The sequence below is a fragment of the Solanum tuberosum genome, unplaced genomic scaffold (genome assembly GCF_000226075.1).
Source record: "Solanum tuberosum cultivar DM 1-3 516 R44 unplaced genomic scaffold, SolTub_3.0 scf00197, whole genome shotgun sequence".
Lineage (NCBI taxonomy): Eukaryota > Viridiplantae > Streptophyta > Magnoliopsida > Solanales > Solanaceae > Solanum > Solanum tuberosum.
The window spans coordinates 1,005,098-1,024,019 of NW_006239125.1; the positions used below are offsets into that span (position 1 = coordinate 1,005,098).

Sequence of the window (18,922 nt, forward strand, 5' to 3'; positions counted from 1 at the left end):
TTGGTTATTGCACTCCCCCCCCCCTCCCCCCCCCCCCCCCCGCCCGCCCCCCCCCCCCCCCCCCCCCCCGCATCAGTTTTTTTTAAAATCACTTCAACCTGCCCCACATTCCTCCCCTCATAGCCTTAAACCCGCCCTGCCTCATTGCCATCCCTAGGGATATGGACAAATTATCTTAGGTGTCCTTTAATATTAATACATATGTTGTTTCTTTACGCACCTTTGTATGCTGTGATCATTTCTAATATTTTCTAGTCAACTTATTGTCTCTCCCTGTTCAGAATACTATTAAATCATTTCTGGTACATTTATGGACTTCTCTTTTCTATTCTATGTTTCTCTAGGTCAATAAATATCTATAAATATCATTTGTAGATCCTTATTCTGCTCCTTATGTTTCCATCAATGTTCTTGGTATAAGTATAAACGTTGTTAAAGAACTGCCAGACACAAGTACTATAAACTATGTTATAGATCTAACAGACCAGTCCAAACTGGTTCTGTCATCCTTGATGTTCATCAGTATACTCCGTCATTTCCAATGTTTCATCGATGACTCCTAAGTTTAACACCATGGCAGTTCACACAATTTTAAATATCTACTTTGTTGTATCATACCAATGTACTCTCACCACCTGCATTCTACTCCTTAATGTCAGATTGAATGGCTTCTACATTCTCCGTCTTCCCTTTTGCTCTGAGTCCCTTTCTAATCTCTTTAATATGTTGATTTGGTCATAATTAGTGCTTCTGTTTTATGATAAGAATAGTCCTTTCTAAAATTCTCTATTTTGATAGATCGAGTACCTGGAACGAACTTTTTCTGTTATGGAGTTTTGCAGGATACTCAGTTCAACTCCATAATTTTTGGTCATCTTTGTCGGACTGAAGGTATGTTCACCATAGAAAAAGAGGAGAGCTCTTGTTTTCAACTCTAGTAAACAGTATGGTGATATTGATGTCGAGGCTTCCAGGGAGATGTCCTGCCCATTTCACTGCTAGGGATCAATTCTAATCTTCTATTGAAGGTTGGTTGGTTTTGGTTCTTGTTGACCTTTTGGTCTCTAGGGTTAGCAATTAGAAGAAGTGTCTTAGTAGGGAAGAGCTCTGGCTTCAAATCGTAGTTTGCAGTCTGCTGATGGTCATAATGAACCTTCTAGCGAGATAATCCTTTTAAGGAATTGGGTAGAGATCTCTATTCTTAGGAAGAAGTTTGTCCTGACCCCTGAAGTAGTTTTGATCTTGTTCTAGGAGTCTGCCCCATGTCCTCTCATTCTAGAAGGAGTCTGCCTTATGTCCTGTGGACTATTTAGCCCATGAAGTATGTGACTTTAGGGAGCGTTGTGGACTGAGGCATTATGTTGATAAAATTAGTGATTGTACATATTTGATTGATGTTTTTTTATACAAAGTAACAAGTGATCTTTGTAATCAAAGAACGGATAGGTAGATGATGACATGGAAGTGGTCTCTTTCTATCTTTTACTTGTTTCTTTTGTTGGTGTGTAATGTTATGCAGTTTGAATCTGCTCTATATTGATGCATGGCCATATTTTTCTGCTTTAGTGACCAGTGCTTACTCTATTCTTCCTTGCTTTAATATAAAACTACTCTTTTTATGTTCATTTATTTGCGGTAAACAAGGCCCACATGTTTACTTGTAGTTGGTTTTCGTTATGGCACATCTCGATAACGAAGTAACTGCAGTCTAGCAGCATGTGCTGCATTATTTTCAGTTCTAGGTTGTAACTTGTTTTTATGCGTGTCGGAAAAAATAAAAGGTGTATGGAAGAAATATTGGCATCGTTGTTAAACTTCAATCCTTATAATTTTATTGCTGAGGTGTTTGACGATTCACAACTCAATAGAGAAATGAGAATACTCACTGTTTTTCAACAGTAAGGTCTCATAATGAACTTGGAAAAAATTGATGTCATCATGCCTATATTTTTACACTATTACCAAAATTTAATTTTTTTTTAAAAAAAAGAACAATATGCAATGTTGCAAGTAGGAGATGACTTCATGAAAAGTTATCAGAAGAGGAATATAAGGAAGAAGACGTATAGAGAAGGTCTCTTAAATTAAGATGGTATAAAAGGAAAATCAATTTGCATGTTTATTGGTTTTGCTATTTTTGGTGAGAAAACTACAACTCACGGGTCAGTTATTAATCAAAATTGAATCAATTTAATCGTTTTAAAAATTATTAACTCTATCAAATCAAATATGGTCTACATTTATCTGGTTGTTGTCGATTTTAGTAGGGGTGTCATACGGTTTGGTCAGCTATTTTAAAAAAAATTATACTATCTCAATTTTTTGGGAATTTTATAATATATAACCAAAAATACTTTTTAAAATTATCCTAATCATATCCAGTATAGTTCGGTTAATTTTTGATTTATTTTACTTTTAAAATATCACCTCAAAATATACAACTATTAATATATTTTTCCCCATAAATATGTTCTTGAATAAACCCTTTAATTGTTCACCAAAAAGAAAAGAATGTAAAATCTTGTTGCCGTATTGTTTGATATTAAATATTTAATAAGAGTGTTTGGATAAGTTTTGTTGTCTTATAATTTAAACCTAATTAAGTAAAGACTAATTAAAGAAAAAAGTCCCAAAGTCGTCTAGTCACCAGAGGTTTAGGACCTACGTTATATTTATATTTGAAAATGCTATAAAATATATTTATATATCAAATTTAACATATTGTTAATATATAAAATATATTTACATACATGTAAGGTTATTCGGTTCGGTTCTAGAATTTTTTGGTTTTTTTTCATAATTAAAAAAATCATCTCAATTGTTTGGGACGGTTACACACTTATATAAAAGTCCACAATTTTATTGAAAAAATAGCATAAATCGATTCGATTCGATTAGGTGCAGTTGATTTTTCATAATCTTTTGACACCCCTAGATTTTAGTTAAGTTATTTGTTTGTTAATCATACACGAAAATAAAAGAAATGATTCATTCAAAAAGAAGGTTAATTATTCAGTCAACAAGAAAGATAGAATGCCTAACATTACAGAACTTTGGTTCACTCAATTTGCTGTGAATAAAACTCCAAAATCCACCACTTTGGCCTCATAAATTCTCTCGTTAGGGGTGTCAATGGAATGGTTTGGTCGGTTATTTTTAACAACTTACATCATTCCAAATTTCGGGTATTTTATAATGTATAACCAAAATTAGATTTTTTACAACCATTCTAATCATATCGGTTACTCTTTGGTATCGGTAGGGTTCAATTAATTTTTGTTTTTTGTTTTAACTTTTAAAATATCACCTCAAAATATACTATCATTAAAATATTTCATTCACAAATATGTTCTTGAAGAAGCACTTCAATTCTTCACCAAGAAGGCAAGAATGTAAAATTTTCTTGTCATATTGTTTGATCTTAAACATTTAATAGGAGTGCTTGCATAGATTTTGATGTATTGTTTGATAGAGTATTTATCTTTTAATTTTAAACCTAATTAATCAAAAGACTAATTAAAGAGCAAAGACCCAAAGTTGTCCGGTCACTTGAGGCTAGGATCTAGGTTATATTTATATTTTAAAAATATTATAAAATATAACATATTGTTAATATAAAATATATTTACATACACATAAGGTTATTCGGTTCAGTTCAGGAATTTTTTAGTTCTTTTCATGAATTAAAAAAATCATTCCAATTGTTCGGGATAATTATACTTTTAAATAAAAGTCCACAATTTTATTAAAAAATTGACATGAATCAGTTAGGTTCGGTCGGTTTTTCATATTCTTTTGATACTAAATTATAAATCAATTTTAATGAAAACATATATAAGATGTTTAAAATTATACATAAAAAATAATATATTATGTATGTATAGTTATAAAATATATGTATATATTTGTTGGTTCGATTAGGTTTTTTCTTTGATTTTTTTGGATTAAATCAAAGTCAAACCAAATATTATCAATTTTAAAAAAAAATGAAAAACCAAGTCAAATCAAATCAAATATTATTGATTTTTAAAGATGTAAAACCAAATTAAAGAATATCCAAATATAGTTGATTTGGTTCTATTTTTCAATTTGAATAGGTTTTTATCTAAACCCTAAACACACCCCTATCGGTAGGAATAAAAGTTGTACTACAATCCATAAATAAAACAACAAAAATATCACTAGTTTGGACTCAAAAACAAATCTTAAGAATTTTTTTTGGACCTAAAGATGGAAGAAGGCTATTTATGAGCCTTTTTCCATAGATTAAGGGTACTTATGAGCCTTTAATAGACATGTTAGTGTAATTAAGTAGTTTTTTTTCTTTTCATATATATATAAATGAGGGAAAATGTCCAAGAATACCCTTAACATATTGGAGAAGGTTCAAAAATATCTCCCATCCATCTTTTGGTCTAAAAATAAATTTCATCTTTGTTTTTGGTTCATAGATACCCTTCTTTCCACCCTTTGGTCTAAAAATTCTCTCAAACCAAAATTGAATTGAATTCTTTTACTAATTAGTTCATGCTTTTATTTGTTTTGAAAAATATTTTTTTATTTATTCAAATTCTTAATATTAGCTCATCTCAAAATATTAAAAATAATTAAGTCTAATTATATTTAAAATAAAAAGTTAACTTTTTTTTACGCAATCTTATCTCTGGGCGGTTTTGTATTAAGCAAAAAGATATAGAGGAGGGCTGAGCCTGACCTTATTTGTGTATCTAATTATAGTTTCGGGCGGTTTTGTATTAAGCAAAAAGATATAGAGGAGGGCTGAGCCTGACCTTATTTGTGTATCTAATTATAGTTTCGGGCGGTTTTGTATTAAGCAAAAAGATATAAAGGGGGGCTGAGCCTGACCTTATTTGTGTATCTAATTATAGTTTCCATTTCTTGAAATCTCCCATCCCCCCGCCACCCCCCCCCCCCCCCAAAAAAAAAAAAAAACTCCCTTCTTATGTCTTAGTGCCATTTGAATGGGCTTTTAAGTTGGTTTTTGACTTGTGAGAGTATATGACAATTATAAAAACAAATTAAAATAAGTCAAAAGTAACTTAAAATAAGTTAAAAGTAGGGTGACCACTATTTTTTTTTAAAACTTAAAAGTCATTCTACTTTAACAAGTATATTACTTTTTTACCCTTAATTCTTTTAAACAATTCCCAAATTCTTTCATGTGATCTATTTGTTGGAATGTATGCGTCCACTTATCAGTCAAGGACCAGGTTCTTTGACTCAGCAAGAACAATAACTAAAAATATGCGTCCACTTGTTTCGATGGGACTAGGTCCTCAGCACAGTTACAATAACAAACATTAAAATAAGTGCTGAAAGTAAAGATTGAACAAGCAATTTTACGTGAAAATCTCCTTGCTTAAGGGAGTAAAACCACGACTTGTCTCAACAGGACTTTTCAAATTGCTTCTACTAATCTTTTCAAAGCAAAAGTAAAAATCAGTTTACAACCACACATAGAGATTAACCTCCTAATCTCTACACTAAGTAATATAACGATTACTTAACCGAGCCTAAGCAAATGCCACACTGCCCACTAAGCTATCACCCCTAGATAACTTAGACTTTGCTAAGCGGATACCACACCGCCCACTAAACCACCTAACTCTAGATGATTTAGAATTTGACTAAGCAGATACAACACTGCGCATTAAATCAGTTAACTCTAATCGACTTAGACTTTTTAGAAAACGAAATAAAATATCTGAATCATTTATAGAATAGGAACATATTTACAATGTAAGCACATAAGACACAAAACTCTAAATACAACAAGATGCTTTAGCACTCCATCTGGTCCCTTGTTGTTATGAACAATGTTCTTCTTTGAAGATGACCTTCTCTTTTCAAGCTTGTGAATTTTCAAAGAAAATTCAAGTTTTTGTTTGCCAAATCTTGAGTTTGTGTATTTTGGAAAGAGATGATATAAATCAACAAAAGCTCGTTGAAACACTCCTATTGGCTGAAAGCATGCTGTTCAGAAAAGTTTCTCACCTACCACATCAGAGGTGGCAGCTTTTCTGACGGCTGTCTTGTCACCTTTTCATATCGCTGTCTTACAGGGTCCAAGTCCCTTGCAAACTTCTTTGTGGGTTTTTGAAAAGGCTTGCTGACTGACTTCCTTCTTAGGATGAATGAATTTAATATGGTGTTTGTCATGTAGAAAATATCAACCATAAAGAGTTATTACCCATTGGATAAACACCCTCGTCCATTTTGATTGGTGTAGTACGCTGACGCCTCACCAACCTCCGACAACTTTACAGCTGTACCCCATTATAGATCTGGACGAGAGAACTCTGCCTGAGACCAGGTCCCTGCATTTGTGAGACACTGAAGCATACAATCTCGTCCGCTCTTCCTATTGGGGTAGGACACTGCACTTTTCACCTACCACCTGACATGACAGCTTTATAGCTGTACTCCATTTGTATCTGGACGAGAGCACTCTGCCAGGGACTAGGTCCCTGCATTTGTGAGGATCATCAAAACACTAGAATATAACACTATTCAAATTATATATTTTTGAAATTTTAAATAAGTTGCACATTTTAAATTAACTTAAATACTAAGTTATTGAAATGAATTAAAATATAAATTAATTTTATTTTAATTTTTCTTAGAAATAAAAACCTTAGATTAACAACACTTATTTGCCAAACACATCAACAATTTTTTTTTCAACTGCAACTTTTTTATCCAAACACATAACTTCTTATTTTTAAAATAACTTTCAGCACTTTAGAAAGTTATTTTTTTTAAGTCAATCCAAACGGACTCTTATTTATCGTGGTCACTGACCCAAAATAACAATAACAATAATATAAAAAAAAACTCTTTTCCCCCTATTTACAATCAATGATCTTGATAAGAACACCTATCACGAAATCTTGAGAACAAAATTTCTTTTTTTTGTTTCTTATTTACTGTCATTGATCATATTTAAAATCTTAAATATTAACTACGTATATAATTAGTTAAATTTTGTCTTTTTTCCTTTATTCCTCATCACTATAATTTTTCACAACATAATAAATTTATTTTTTTATTTTAAATATAATTAGACTTAAATATTTTGGGATGAGCTAATATTAAGAATTTGAATAATTTTTTTTTTATTTAATTAGTAAAAAAATTCAATTCAATTTTGATTGAGGGGGTTTTTAGACAGGTGAAAGAAAGAGTATTTTTAAATCAAAAAATAAACCAAGGGTATCTTAAAACCTTTTCCAATATATTAGGGGTATTTTTGGTCATTTCCTCCCATATAGATACAGATGCCTATACAAATATGAGAGAGGGCCATAAGCTGAAGCAAAGAAAAGTGAGATTGTAATAACGGGTTCTGCACATATTTTGGAGCTTCATTTCTTCGAGAATTTTGCAAAATTAAACTTTTATGCAAAGGTAGCCCTGAAATTCTTCTTCTCTTGCTAATTACTTTCTACTACTAATTTTATTGAGATATTGGGGGTAGGGCTTTGAGATTCAACCTTAAATATAGTTTTCAATCCTTCAACTTGAATGTGTTTATTTAAGAATTTATTGTTGGGATTGTCATAATAGCCATTAATGATGTTTTTTTCAAGGAGATGAGTTTAGCTTATATGATTTATCTGGTAGATTAACCCCCAAATTGAGTATCTTGACGGTTTATGCAATTCGATCCTTTTAATAGACAAATCTCAATTTGTGAATTTCTTTATTCTTTGTGATATTGACCACATTTCTCATCTTTATTTGCATTTTAGTGGAATGAGTATATTATACAACAAAAACAAACCCATTGTAGTCCCGTAAGTGGTTGTCTGTGTGGAGGCTAGAGTGTCCACAGAACTTGTGCCTATAACTCGTGGAGGTAGAGAGGCTGTTTCTGAAAGACACTTAGAAAATGAGTATTATATCGTTTCTAAATTGTGACTTTATAATGGTCGCTGTATTCTGCATGTTGGATCTTCTACTATTCTATGTTCTGCCCGAAAGTGTGCTAATCTCTATTTGCTGTGGAGCTGAGTATCTTATTCTGCGATAGGTGTTCCTTTATTATAAATAGACATAATACATAAGTATGCCCTTTAACTTGGTCTTAGCTCACATTTATGCCGTCCAATTTTGAGTGTGCACAATAGATACTTATGTTGGGATATATACTATTAACCATATGTTAAGAAATAATATTTATTATAGAATAAATATTTGCTCAATTTTAATAGATCATATATTCGTTTATGGTGTCTGTTTAGTTATATAGTAGATGATTTAGTGTGTAGAGTTTTAGCTTATACATTTAGATGTAAGTGTGACTCTGTTACCAATTGTTGAAAAGCTATATGCACAACGGAAGAATATCAGGATCTTACTGCTTACATGAATAATAGATAACCAAATCGTTTATGCTACAACACATATAATATGCTAGAACACATAAACTTGCTGAAATTTAATTCAAGAATTACCTACGTGTCCTACATGTCATCCTACATGACAATTTGTGTCATACGTGGTTTATGCCACATATGCCTCTTATGTCTACTTGTTCAACTTTATACAAGTTTAATTAATTATTTGTATACACCTAAAGTTGGAGGGCATAAATATGAAATGAGGCCAAGTTAAAGGGCAAATTTATGTATTATGCCTTATAAATATCCTTGTTCAAGCATAAGTGCAAAGACTAAGAAGATTCTTCTTTTTCTTGTTCACACCCACTTCCAGGATATCACAATTTTCTTGATTTTTTTTTATATATACTGGGTTCATTTCTCGACTGCTATCACTTGTTCTATTTCACTGTGGGGAGAGGAGAGGGGAGGAGAAATTAGCAAAAGATCTTCTGTTTGAGAGTTTGCTTTGAGTGCTTTCCCTTTAATGTATCTTCATGTATTTTCACGAATCAAAGGGGTGAATATATCGCCCAAGAGCAGTCTGGACACCACGGTTATCAAAATTTACCTGATTAATTCCCTGTCTTAACTTTCTGCAGGGAAGAGGAGTTGATGGTTTAATTGTTTGTCTTAGCATATGCTGTAGCTACAATTACACAATTGTACGGCAAATTTCCTTCATTGATCTAAACTGGACTAAAATGAGCACCAAGGAACTAGAGACATACCTATCTGAAGTTGGAAGCTCAAATCAGTTAGAGACAAACAATTCAAAATATGTCTCTCATGTCAAGAAGCTACTATATCGACGAATGCTGGTTGGTATAAGTGATGGAAGATTCTTTCTAGGTACATTTTATTGTATTGATAAGCAAGGAAACATAATTCTTCAAGATGCAGTCGAGTACCGTAGCACTAGAAGATCTGCCCCTTCTCCAATGGAACAGCGAGTTCTTGGTCTCATTTTAATCCCTTCCTTATGCCGGAAAACATGTCATGTGGATTGTTCTATTGGCGAACAGTTGTCCCTAATGTCGCTTGGGGAGCAAAAGTCTTAATTATTCGTGGCGATAAACTTGATCCAATTGGATGAACATCTTCCCTGTTTGATTCATCGTGACCATTGATTATTTCATTTTCAAGTGTGAACTTTACTGGTGTTATATTATCATATGTTTTTCTCTTCTAGGAAGAAGCTGATGAGTCTGTCATCGATAAACTTGTCATTTTCTGCTGCATTCCTCTCTCTAATGTTCCTTATGGATGGTTTCCTCCTACCATGATACCCCTGCCCCTGATCCATTATAAAGTTCCAATTTTGACGACTAGGCCCCGGGGCTTTCTAGCAGTAAGAAAGCAACACGTGATGTGGATCAAGTACACTTCACAAGTTTGAATCTTGTTAGGGGGAACTGTTGATGTGTAAGTGGAGAAGGATCGTAGGACAAGTCCATTATCCACCGAGTTTCAAAGCATGCACCATTAGTCCTCGGGGATATCTCAGTTATAAGAAAAAATATGTTTTGATGACCAGTGTAAGTGAAACAGTTGGTAGACCAGTCGGCCAGGAGTGTCAATGATGCATATGACAATTTATTACTTCACTGATCTGTGTCCAGTTAATTTTGACCTTTGATAAGAGTTTTTTTTTTTTTTTGGTTCTTTTGGTAAATAAGGGGTCGTTTTGTTGGTGGTTAGAGAGGAGTTACCCATGTATTAGAACTAGCATGACTTTATACATTGTTTGGTTAAATGGAGGAAAATAATCTTCCCATAGAATTTAGCATAAGTTACACAATGTTCAGTTGGTTTTCTCTTCACATAAAACATAATATTGAATACAGTGTTTGGTTCATGTTTTTCTTTTCCACATAAGAAAAATGAATTGTGAAAGCTACAAGAGTAGCAGTTAATAACATGGCCTTTTTCCAGCTCTAAAATGAAGCCTTTTTTGTCAAGTTAATACCATCCAATGAACAAACTAAAGCTGCATTAAGGATCAAAGGTACCACTCAAAGAGATGAAAAATTGTTAATGTTGGATCATGGAATATTTATAGACAAGAATTATCTACATGATGAAATATGTATCACAAGCGCTAAGAGCTATAGCTCAATTCGCTTATGAGTGACCTTCCTTCCTTATGCTTTGGCCTGACCTTCCTTCAAGTAACTTTCTGATTACAGATATTCAATATCTGTCTTTGTAACTTGTTCCATAAACGATCAGGTAAGGTATGGTCCGTACAACTGTGTCAATCGGTATGGCAAAGTTAACCCCCGAGGACATACCCGAGCCTGCAACATGAATGAAATCTCAAAAGCAATTAGAAATTTCCTCAGATTTCATCCTTTTCTGATCACTAAGTTTCTGTATATATAAAATATTTATGAAGACTAGGTCACCAGAGAGTATTAAACTCCTGTGAACAGCAAGAAAAGTAGATGCTCATTAAAGATCAAGTAACTGAAATGACTATTACAGATTCACCTGTCCAACTCTACAGCATCAAATAAGTGTGAGCTTTAATTTCTTTCAGATCACACGATTTTGCAGGACGCGACTTAAGGCTATGTTGCTCGGATTCTTCAAGAATGCTGCCGGGTGCGTGTTAAATCCTCCAAAAGTAGTGGATTATTGGAGGAATACGGGTGTGACAACATTTTTGGAGAGTTTGAGCAACGAAGGCTAAAGGTCCTTTAGTAAAATCACAAAATGATGTAACCTGTAGGCTAATTAAGATTCAATAGTAAATATGTTAATCATTCTAGAATTGTGTGCTAAGTAGGCTTCTACATACTTCATCATAGGCCATTAGGGATGGTGAACTACAGCTTTTGTAATAGGCATAGGCTCTTAACCTTGTGATTAGGCTTGGATTATAATCTAAGCCAATCCAATTTTCTAACCTAGAAACCAAGCTTGATATACCACATTTCTAATTAAATAAATTTAAATTTTACCAAACTACGACTATAACTTTGATCATGTAACTATGGATGCAGCCAGATTAGCGAAATTCCTGAGCAGTCACTAGGATTAGTAAGCTTTTAAGTTTCTACTGATCTATGCTAATTCAGCTCTATTCTTGACAAACTCTTAGAAAGGAATAACCTCTGATCCTTCTGAGGGATTAATGATAAAATGCACATCTTTTACACCTTGTTATGCAAAGCACAATCCGTAACATGCTTTTAGATAGCCGAAACGTTAATGCCAAATAATAAGAAGTTATGTTAATTGTATACGAAGTTTGACATAAAAAAGTATATAAATGGCAATGGATAAAAGATTGTGCATATGTTCTGCAGTATTAGGGTAGAGGGAAAAGCAAATACATTTTCCCGAAGGGGAGGACAGAACTAGATCCTACCAGGCCACAAAAATTCAACAGTTACCTAATACGTTGGCTTAGGATACGGGTAAGATGCTTGATGATTCCATGTGATGCAGAATTTAAACAGTTAAAATTTGAAAAATGAGAATATGATGAACACCAATGCTTTTACTTCTATCCTGGTCAACCTAGAGCAGAAGAATCAACATGTTCTGTGTAAAGATAAGAAGCAACAGGCATTTAATAATGTCAGTAAGCGATGAACCAGCAGATGCAGACCTGCCAGCATTCATGTAAAAACGTATTTGAGAGGGAAAATCTTAAACGAGGGATCACCAATAAGAAAGAGAAAAAAGAAGAATATCAAGCAATCATTCTTACCTCTGCGGGTGAATGTTGCTGTATTTACACCAATTACATGACCAGATGAGTCAATCAACGGACCACCTGAATTCCCTGCATAAGTAACTATAAGTCAAACTAAATCTTGGCATGCATAACTTGATGAATTATGAGTTCTAATCAGGTAAAAGTATTCTACTTTGACAATTTCTGCAGTTAGAAATTGAACTTCATCCCCCTAAATCAAACTGGCATTCAACCTTGTCGTCATCCTCATTTAAACCAGATAAACAACCATTTAACTGGCTCTGCTCTCTAAACAATGTGGTACATCCTACTCAAACAGTACATCATGAAGAGGTGACTGTTGTGCTTAGGGTGAAAAGTTAACCCTTGAAAACATGACCCGCTCAACCCATCCAAGTTAGGGCTAATCATTTATTAACTCAACTCATTTCACCCCATCAAGAAGTTCTGCTTCATCTGTAGCCTAAATTGACCCTGAGAAATCTTGTCAAAATATTTTCAAAACACAATCTTTATAATTGATATGTTCTATAGAGCCATAATTTTTTTTATAAAAAAGATAAGTTTTATTATGTACTAAAAAATTATAAAAGAACAAGCAATGAAACGAAAACTTAGTAAGAATTGAGCCGTTTGGGTTATGCCCAAGCAACTTTTGGCCACCAATTTATTAACCCAACCCTTTTGACACCCCTACATGTGCTATTCACCATAATTTTCTCACAAGTGATCATATCTTATACAGGAAAACTAAAGAATAATGTTTACCTGCATTAATTGCAGCATCTGTTTGAATAGCTCCTTTAATGGCAGCTCCATTTGGTGCAGGTATTTCCCTGCCTAATCCACTAACTACCTGTAACATTTGAGGTAATCAAATAAACAATAGTAACTTATTAACTATCTTTATTCCCTATGAATAATTGTTTTTTTCCTTTCTCTATGGCATGGAGAAACATGAGCAAATTAAATTAATTTATAAACTTCAGCAGTTTCATGATTTTGGTTCCCTTTGTAGGTATGACTGAATTATGGAGAGTCGATAGTTTAAAGCATTTTTAGGATATTGAGAGTATGAGCTGAATAGAATATTTTCTTTGTTTATATCAAATGAGAAGCTATATACAGTAAAAGGAGAGAGCTGCCGTTCAATAGAAATGGAAACATTTAGCATCCTCAAAGGAAATCAAGATTACAAGTTATATACTGAGTAAGTTTAACAGAAATGCATGAAAAATAAATGCTAGAAACGCTCTTCCCTGGAAATGAAACCATAAAATGAGTCTCCACACGGGTATATTTCTTAACTTATAAATAAACTGTAGAAATGTATTACCCCAGTTGTGAGAGTGTTTTCAAATCCATACGGATTTCCAATGGCAAAACAACTTTGACCTACACGTAGGCCGCGAGAGGTACCAACAGAGACTGGTTTTACTTCAACACCTTCAATATCAACCTGCAGTAGCATAGGAGACAATCAAACCCAGGGGACTCTTTAACTGACCAACTTTATAGATATCGAATGTTGTTAGACAACTTTATTTTGCACATAATTTTTTTCTTCATGTTTAATACCCATTCTCGTTTAACATTTCATTTTCATTAGATCTAATCTAAGTGTTTTCACTTGTCTCTATTAAATTGCTTTTTTGTTAAAAGGAGAGAAGCAATGACAGATACCAATTGAGATTTTGGAGTATGAGGGGGTGTCGGAACGGTATGACAACAACAAACAACCCCTCTGTCAAAACAAATCGGGGTTGGCTATATGAATCCTCACTAGTCATATCTCCTCATTTAAAATCTAACTCATGTCATCATCATACCAAAAAAGGAAATAAAAGTGAAAAATAAGTTAAATATATAAGTAAATAATAATATTAAATGTTCTTTATATACTCACTTACATATAAAGGTCAAAATACTACTTGGAAAGCAATACGTTCAAAATAAACATACTAACTTTGTCTGTGTGAGCTTGCTCATATTGCCAGTCCTAAACCCAGATAACGGAGGAGGGGTTGCAACATGCTGGCAGCCGATGTAAAACTTGCTAACTCATAACGAATCCTCATATATAGACTGAAACTAGAAGACCTTGTATATAATTTTCTGAGACAGGCGAATAGTGCCTTACTTATTTAGGTACATGCTCAAAATTTGTATGAAATTGATCCCCAATAATTTCACCATAATAGGTTGATGGCGACTGTACATCACATTCATGCATTTACGATTCATGTGACGGTATTGATACTCTTGAAAGGTGTGCTATTTGCTCGCAGTTCTCTTTGTGTCTCTATTCCTAAGGTAGAAGTACCATCTTTCCAAGTTATATGACAATCTTCCCATTTTTAAACATTTCAAACATTTTATACCAATCCATTTCCACACAACTTTCACAATTCAATGGCTCAAATTCGTTTAATTGTTCAAATTTAACACTTTGATATGATGTTTTCTCCAAGACTCCATCAAACCTTTTAATCATTACTTTAATATTTTGTTCCACAATAGCTAGTATAATATATAAACCAAAATTAATATCTCAACGTCCGTGGCAATGTGGCCATTCAAATATTGTCATATAAAATAGAATGGAAGGAGTTAGGTTATGTTCTGTTTGTCATAGTGTACTTCAACTAACCAATCTATAAGGAGAAATTTGGATAGTTATAATTACCAGTCTAAAGCTACCAGTATAGAAAATAAATTAGTAAAAAAAATGGAAATTGACAACATTATTAAGTAATATATCGATTTAACACCTTGAGAACGGCCAGATCATTTGCTGGATCAACACCTACGATCTTCGCATCCTTAACTATGCTTTCTCCTTTAGCATTCACTAAAGAAACCTGAAAAGGAAACCTTTAAAATTAGAATTACCTGAAATGGAGCAGTCCTGTTGAATATACAAATAAGAACTGAAAACAAAGGGATATAAAACACCAGGAATGCAGAAAAACCTTACAACGCTGCAATCCGATGTTATCAGTAGCTAATTTAGCAATGACATGGTAATTGGTTACCTGCAATAAACCCAAAATAATCATGCCCCATGCTCAGCAAACTGTCTGATTTTAGAATTATAAGTACACTGTGTTAGGTTAGTACTGAAACAAATTTACAGAAAATTTCGAAGCAAGATTTGAAGCAGGGTCAGAAATTTGAACGAGACAACCGAATTTCAACTGTGTGAAAATATTGGAGGCGGGAAACAAAAAACCAATGGAATCTTAATTCAAGTCTGACATCAAGCATTTAACTTTCTTGAGAGCAGCAGAGAGTTCATCCAATTAACATGGAAAATTCGGATATTCATTGCAAATTTGTAATCCATAGAGTCGAACAATCGTACAATGTGACCAAACTTATCCCAAATGAAGCCCGAACCTGTCCCTTCCACTTTTGCATTCTCATCGTCGGCTAGCACCTTAGTAGAGTCATTAGAGCCTTTAGCCAACTCAAGGTCCTTAATGAAAACAACAGAAGGGGAAGTTTCCTGCATTTGCATCATCAGTTCTGTTACTACATTTCGAACAGATAAACTCACCAATCAATAAACATGATAAGACAAAAATGATACTTTCGTCTTATTATTGTTGTGACGATTTTTGGATGATTTATTCATGACCTCATTAAGAAACATTTAAATTTCTCGTGGGTCTGATTTATGGCATTCTTACTGATACTAAACCATATTAGCTTTGTGTGGACTAACATACTACTGCAAAATGGCTTAGGAGGATCTTATTGTTCAATGTATATGTGATCTGTCCACTTAGATGTCCAATTCAAGGTCTTCAGAATAATGCACAAATTCCTTTCTACACCATCTATTCAGTAACACGAGACACACGTCTTTCAGATACAAGAAGATTTTGACTAGATTAACAACGACTGCAAAGTAAGCGTACAAGTCACAACTATCAAGAGTTCACTTCCAACATTATACAATGAAGATACCTGAGTCACAAAGTTCGGTTAGTATATAATGACTTCTTACTTCAAGACATCCAATTTTCAGTCTTCACTTTCCATACAGTAGCAAATGGTCTGGAGATTAACTTTGTAAGCTTAAAGAAGGGAGGGAAATTGATACTCATTAATTCCTCTCTATATGAAAGGAGTGTATAATATTATATTAGTTATAACGAAAGTACATAGTAGTTATTTAAAAGTTAGTTTGATGGAGAAATCTTTACACTGAAGTTTAATAAATTTGAATTGTTGAAAGTCGTCTAAAAATAGAATAGTGCAAATATTTTCCGATTGTTCAACTAAAAAGAGTGTTATATATTGGAACGATGGGAACAACATTTACTTGATATAGGGATATAACACATTCTTGACTCTTCAAATTAAAAAATGGTCCTTTATCGAATTGTTCCAGGTTTCTACTCCAATTAAAGGAAATGGTTATTTTCACATATTCTTCAATAATATTTGAACAATAAAACAGCCAATATTTTCTGCATTTGGGCCATACCTAAGTCAATAAGTATAGGTCTCAACTTCAAATCCTAGTAGAGGCAAACACATGATTTCTTGTATATGCGCCACTGAATTGAAGATAGCAGCAGGTAACACAAGAAGTTAGTCTAGGTAAAGAATAAAGAAGCTAATTACTCTATTTCAATTTTCCATGTTACAAAATTAGGTATATTCGAAGCCAAGTCAAAATCAGACAAATAAATTGAAACGGAATCTACAACACACAGAGAGAGTCAGTTATTGGGTTTTCTTCTTGTATTTAATTTACCTGAAAGAGATGAACGAGTCTATCTTCTTCTTGTTGAGGCATTTCGATTTGGAAAGCAGTAGCAGGAGAGTGATGAGATGTATATATGAAAGAGGAAAACAGAGAAGAAGTAAATATCAAAGCTTTACGCCTTGTACAATATTGAGGAGGAATTTTCGTTGGAATTGAAAGGAGGATATGCTGTGCCTGTGGAGAAACAACCACTCCCAACACCACCATAGCTGCCTCCTCAACCAATTTAGCACACACACTACACTAATGAGTTTAAAATAGATAACCTTCCCTACGTGGCAATTTTTTTTTATATAATAGGTGATAGTTCAGATAGAGATATGACATTGATAATTATGATATAAAATTTGCGAAAAAATGAAAGATGAGTAAGGGACAGGGAGAGGGCGACTGAAAAGGAGGCTCGACCTACAGGGAGAGGGAGGCTCTCGAAACCAAACGAGACTAGAAAGAACATGGGAATTAGCACCATTCATATGAGTGCTTTTGTTTTGTCTCTTCGAGACAACACGGGATAGAAACCTAATCCTAAAAGGAGAAAATCCATCACTGAACAATCATAGGAATAGAAGAAATGAGTTCAGACCAAGTGACAGAACTAGTCTAGATGTGTTTTTTTTAATAATACAAAGATTAAAGTTGTATGGATCCTCAAGATTTAGCTTTAACCTCTAAAATTGAAGGATGTACTTTAATCTCTTTATAATTAATGCAAATATAATTAATACAAATATTATTAATATACTTTATTTAACATTATTGTTATACACCTTACAAAACAACCCCATTAATATACAAACTAATGCATGCATTATTTCTTCTAATACACTCTATCAAACAATTCCTAACAATATCTTGTTTGGTACACTTTTTAGCCTATTCATTATATATTCTATTGTATTGATGTGTGTATTACTAATACATGGAAATTCATGATATTAGTAATGTAAGAGATTTTGTATGATCCAATATATGCAATTGAATACGCTATTTCTGGGAATGGTTCGTATTTATAGAACTTAAGAGATGCATTTGCATAACAGTCACGTTCTTTCATGAACAAATGACTTTTCATAATAGTCATGTTCTTTCATGAACAAATGACTTTTCATGAAAGAGTTTCTGAACAAACACAACTTTTAGTTGCTTCCTTTTTAAAAAGACAAAACTTTTGTTGCACCTTATTTGAATATACAAAACTTTTTGTTTCATTTAAAATTTAAATATTAAATATTAAATTTAAATTTTAAATGAACTATTTGTTCAAAATTAATTACGAAAAATAAATCTTTAAATTTAATTAAAGATTCGATCCGATCCGCGCTCAAACCCCAAGTCCAAGTCATTTAGATATATATTAAATATTTATAAGTAGACTTACTTTATTAAATAGACTAAATGAGCTAGACCTTAAAAGGACATAAAAGATGGTTTCTCCCACCAATGTGAGAACTTTCCCTTTATATTACAACTATCCTAACAATCCCTCATTAGTTTGTAATATGTCTCATAATATCATGCATATCGAAAAGTATCTTACTAGATTTTAACTTTTCGTTAGTGTAAATACATTAAAGTTTGACGAAGATATTGGTAAGATTTGGACCACAACTCCTTTTGTTAAATCGGAAGTATCACACACATAATATTATTAAGTAGCGAAACAATCCAATATTATGCTTCAGCACATTTACGACCATGTGTGCTAATTCAAATTCATGAATATTTACAAGATCAACTCTTTAAATTTTTGCTCGAAGCGGCACCATCTCAATTTTCATATAGGTGAAAATAGACTATATGTCCTGTTAGTACAAACATTTGCTAATCTCATTAAGAATTAATTCACCCTCTTTCTTGTAACAATATGCACTTTGAAATTTGTTATTAAGCCCCTATAATTACAGACATTTAACAATTTCTAATTTCCTCCCATAACAGTAAACAATACAAATGAAGGATTTAAGCGAGGAGACTCATGCTTAAACAACACAAATAACTTGTTATTACCCATTGAACTTATATTGTCAG

The 18,922-nt window shown here is 33.0% G+C and overlaps 2 protein-coding genes across 4 annotated transcripts; one reads left to right on the forward strand and one right to left on the reverse strand.

Annotated features, from left to right (window-relative positions):
* The first annotated feature begins 7,300 nt into the window (after positions 1-7,300).
* On the forward strand, positions 7,301-9,641 carry LOC102583883 (uncharacterized). Its single transcript, XM_006355351.2, has 2 exons — positions 7,301-7,428; positions 9,005-9,641. Exon 2 carries the CDS (start codon positions 9,107-9,109, stop codon positions 9,461-9,463), a length of 357 nt encoding a protein of 118 aa, XP_006355413.1. The 5' UTR covers positions 7,301-7,428; positions 9,005-9,106; the 3' UTR covers positions 9,464-9,641.
* A 687-nt stretch (positions 9,642-10,328) lies between these two features.
* Positions 10,329-17,141, reverse strand: LOC102584197 (protease Do-like 5, chloroplastic). Of its 3 annotated transcripts, none has more exons than XM_006355352.2 (8): positions 16,880-17,140; positions 15,476-15,619; positions 15,084-15,146; positions 14,883-14,972; positions 13,448-13,570; positions 12,880-12,967; positions 12,124-12,198; positions 10,329-10,702 (listed from the first exon to the last, which is right to left on the reverse strand). In XM_006355352.2, exons 1-8 carry the CDS (start codon positions 17,096-17,098, stop codon positions 10,596-10,598), a joined length of 909 nt encoding a protein of 302 aa, XP_006355414.1. In that variant the 5' UTR covers positions 17,099-17,140; the 3' UTR covers positions 10,329-10,595. The 3 variants fall into 3 exon arrangements, with proteins under 3 accessions (XP_006355414.1, XP_015167841.1, XP_006355415.1); XM_015312355.1 differs by having other exon boundaries at positions 10,613-11,954; positions 16,880-17,141; XM_006355353.2 differs by having other exon boundaries at positions 10,613-12,021; positions 16,880-17,141.
* Positions 17,142-18,922: the final 1,781 nt, after the last annotated feature.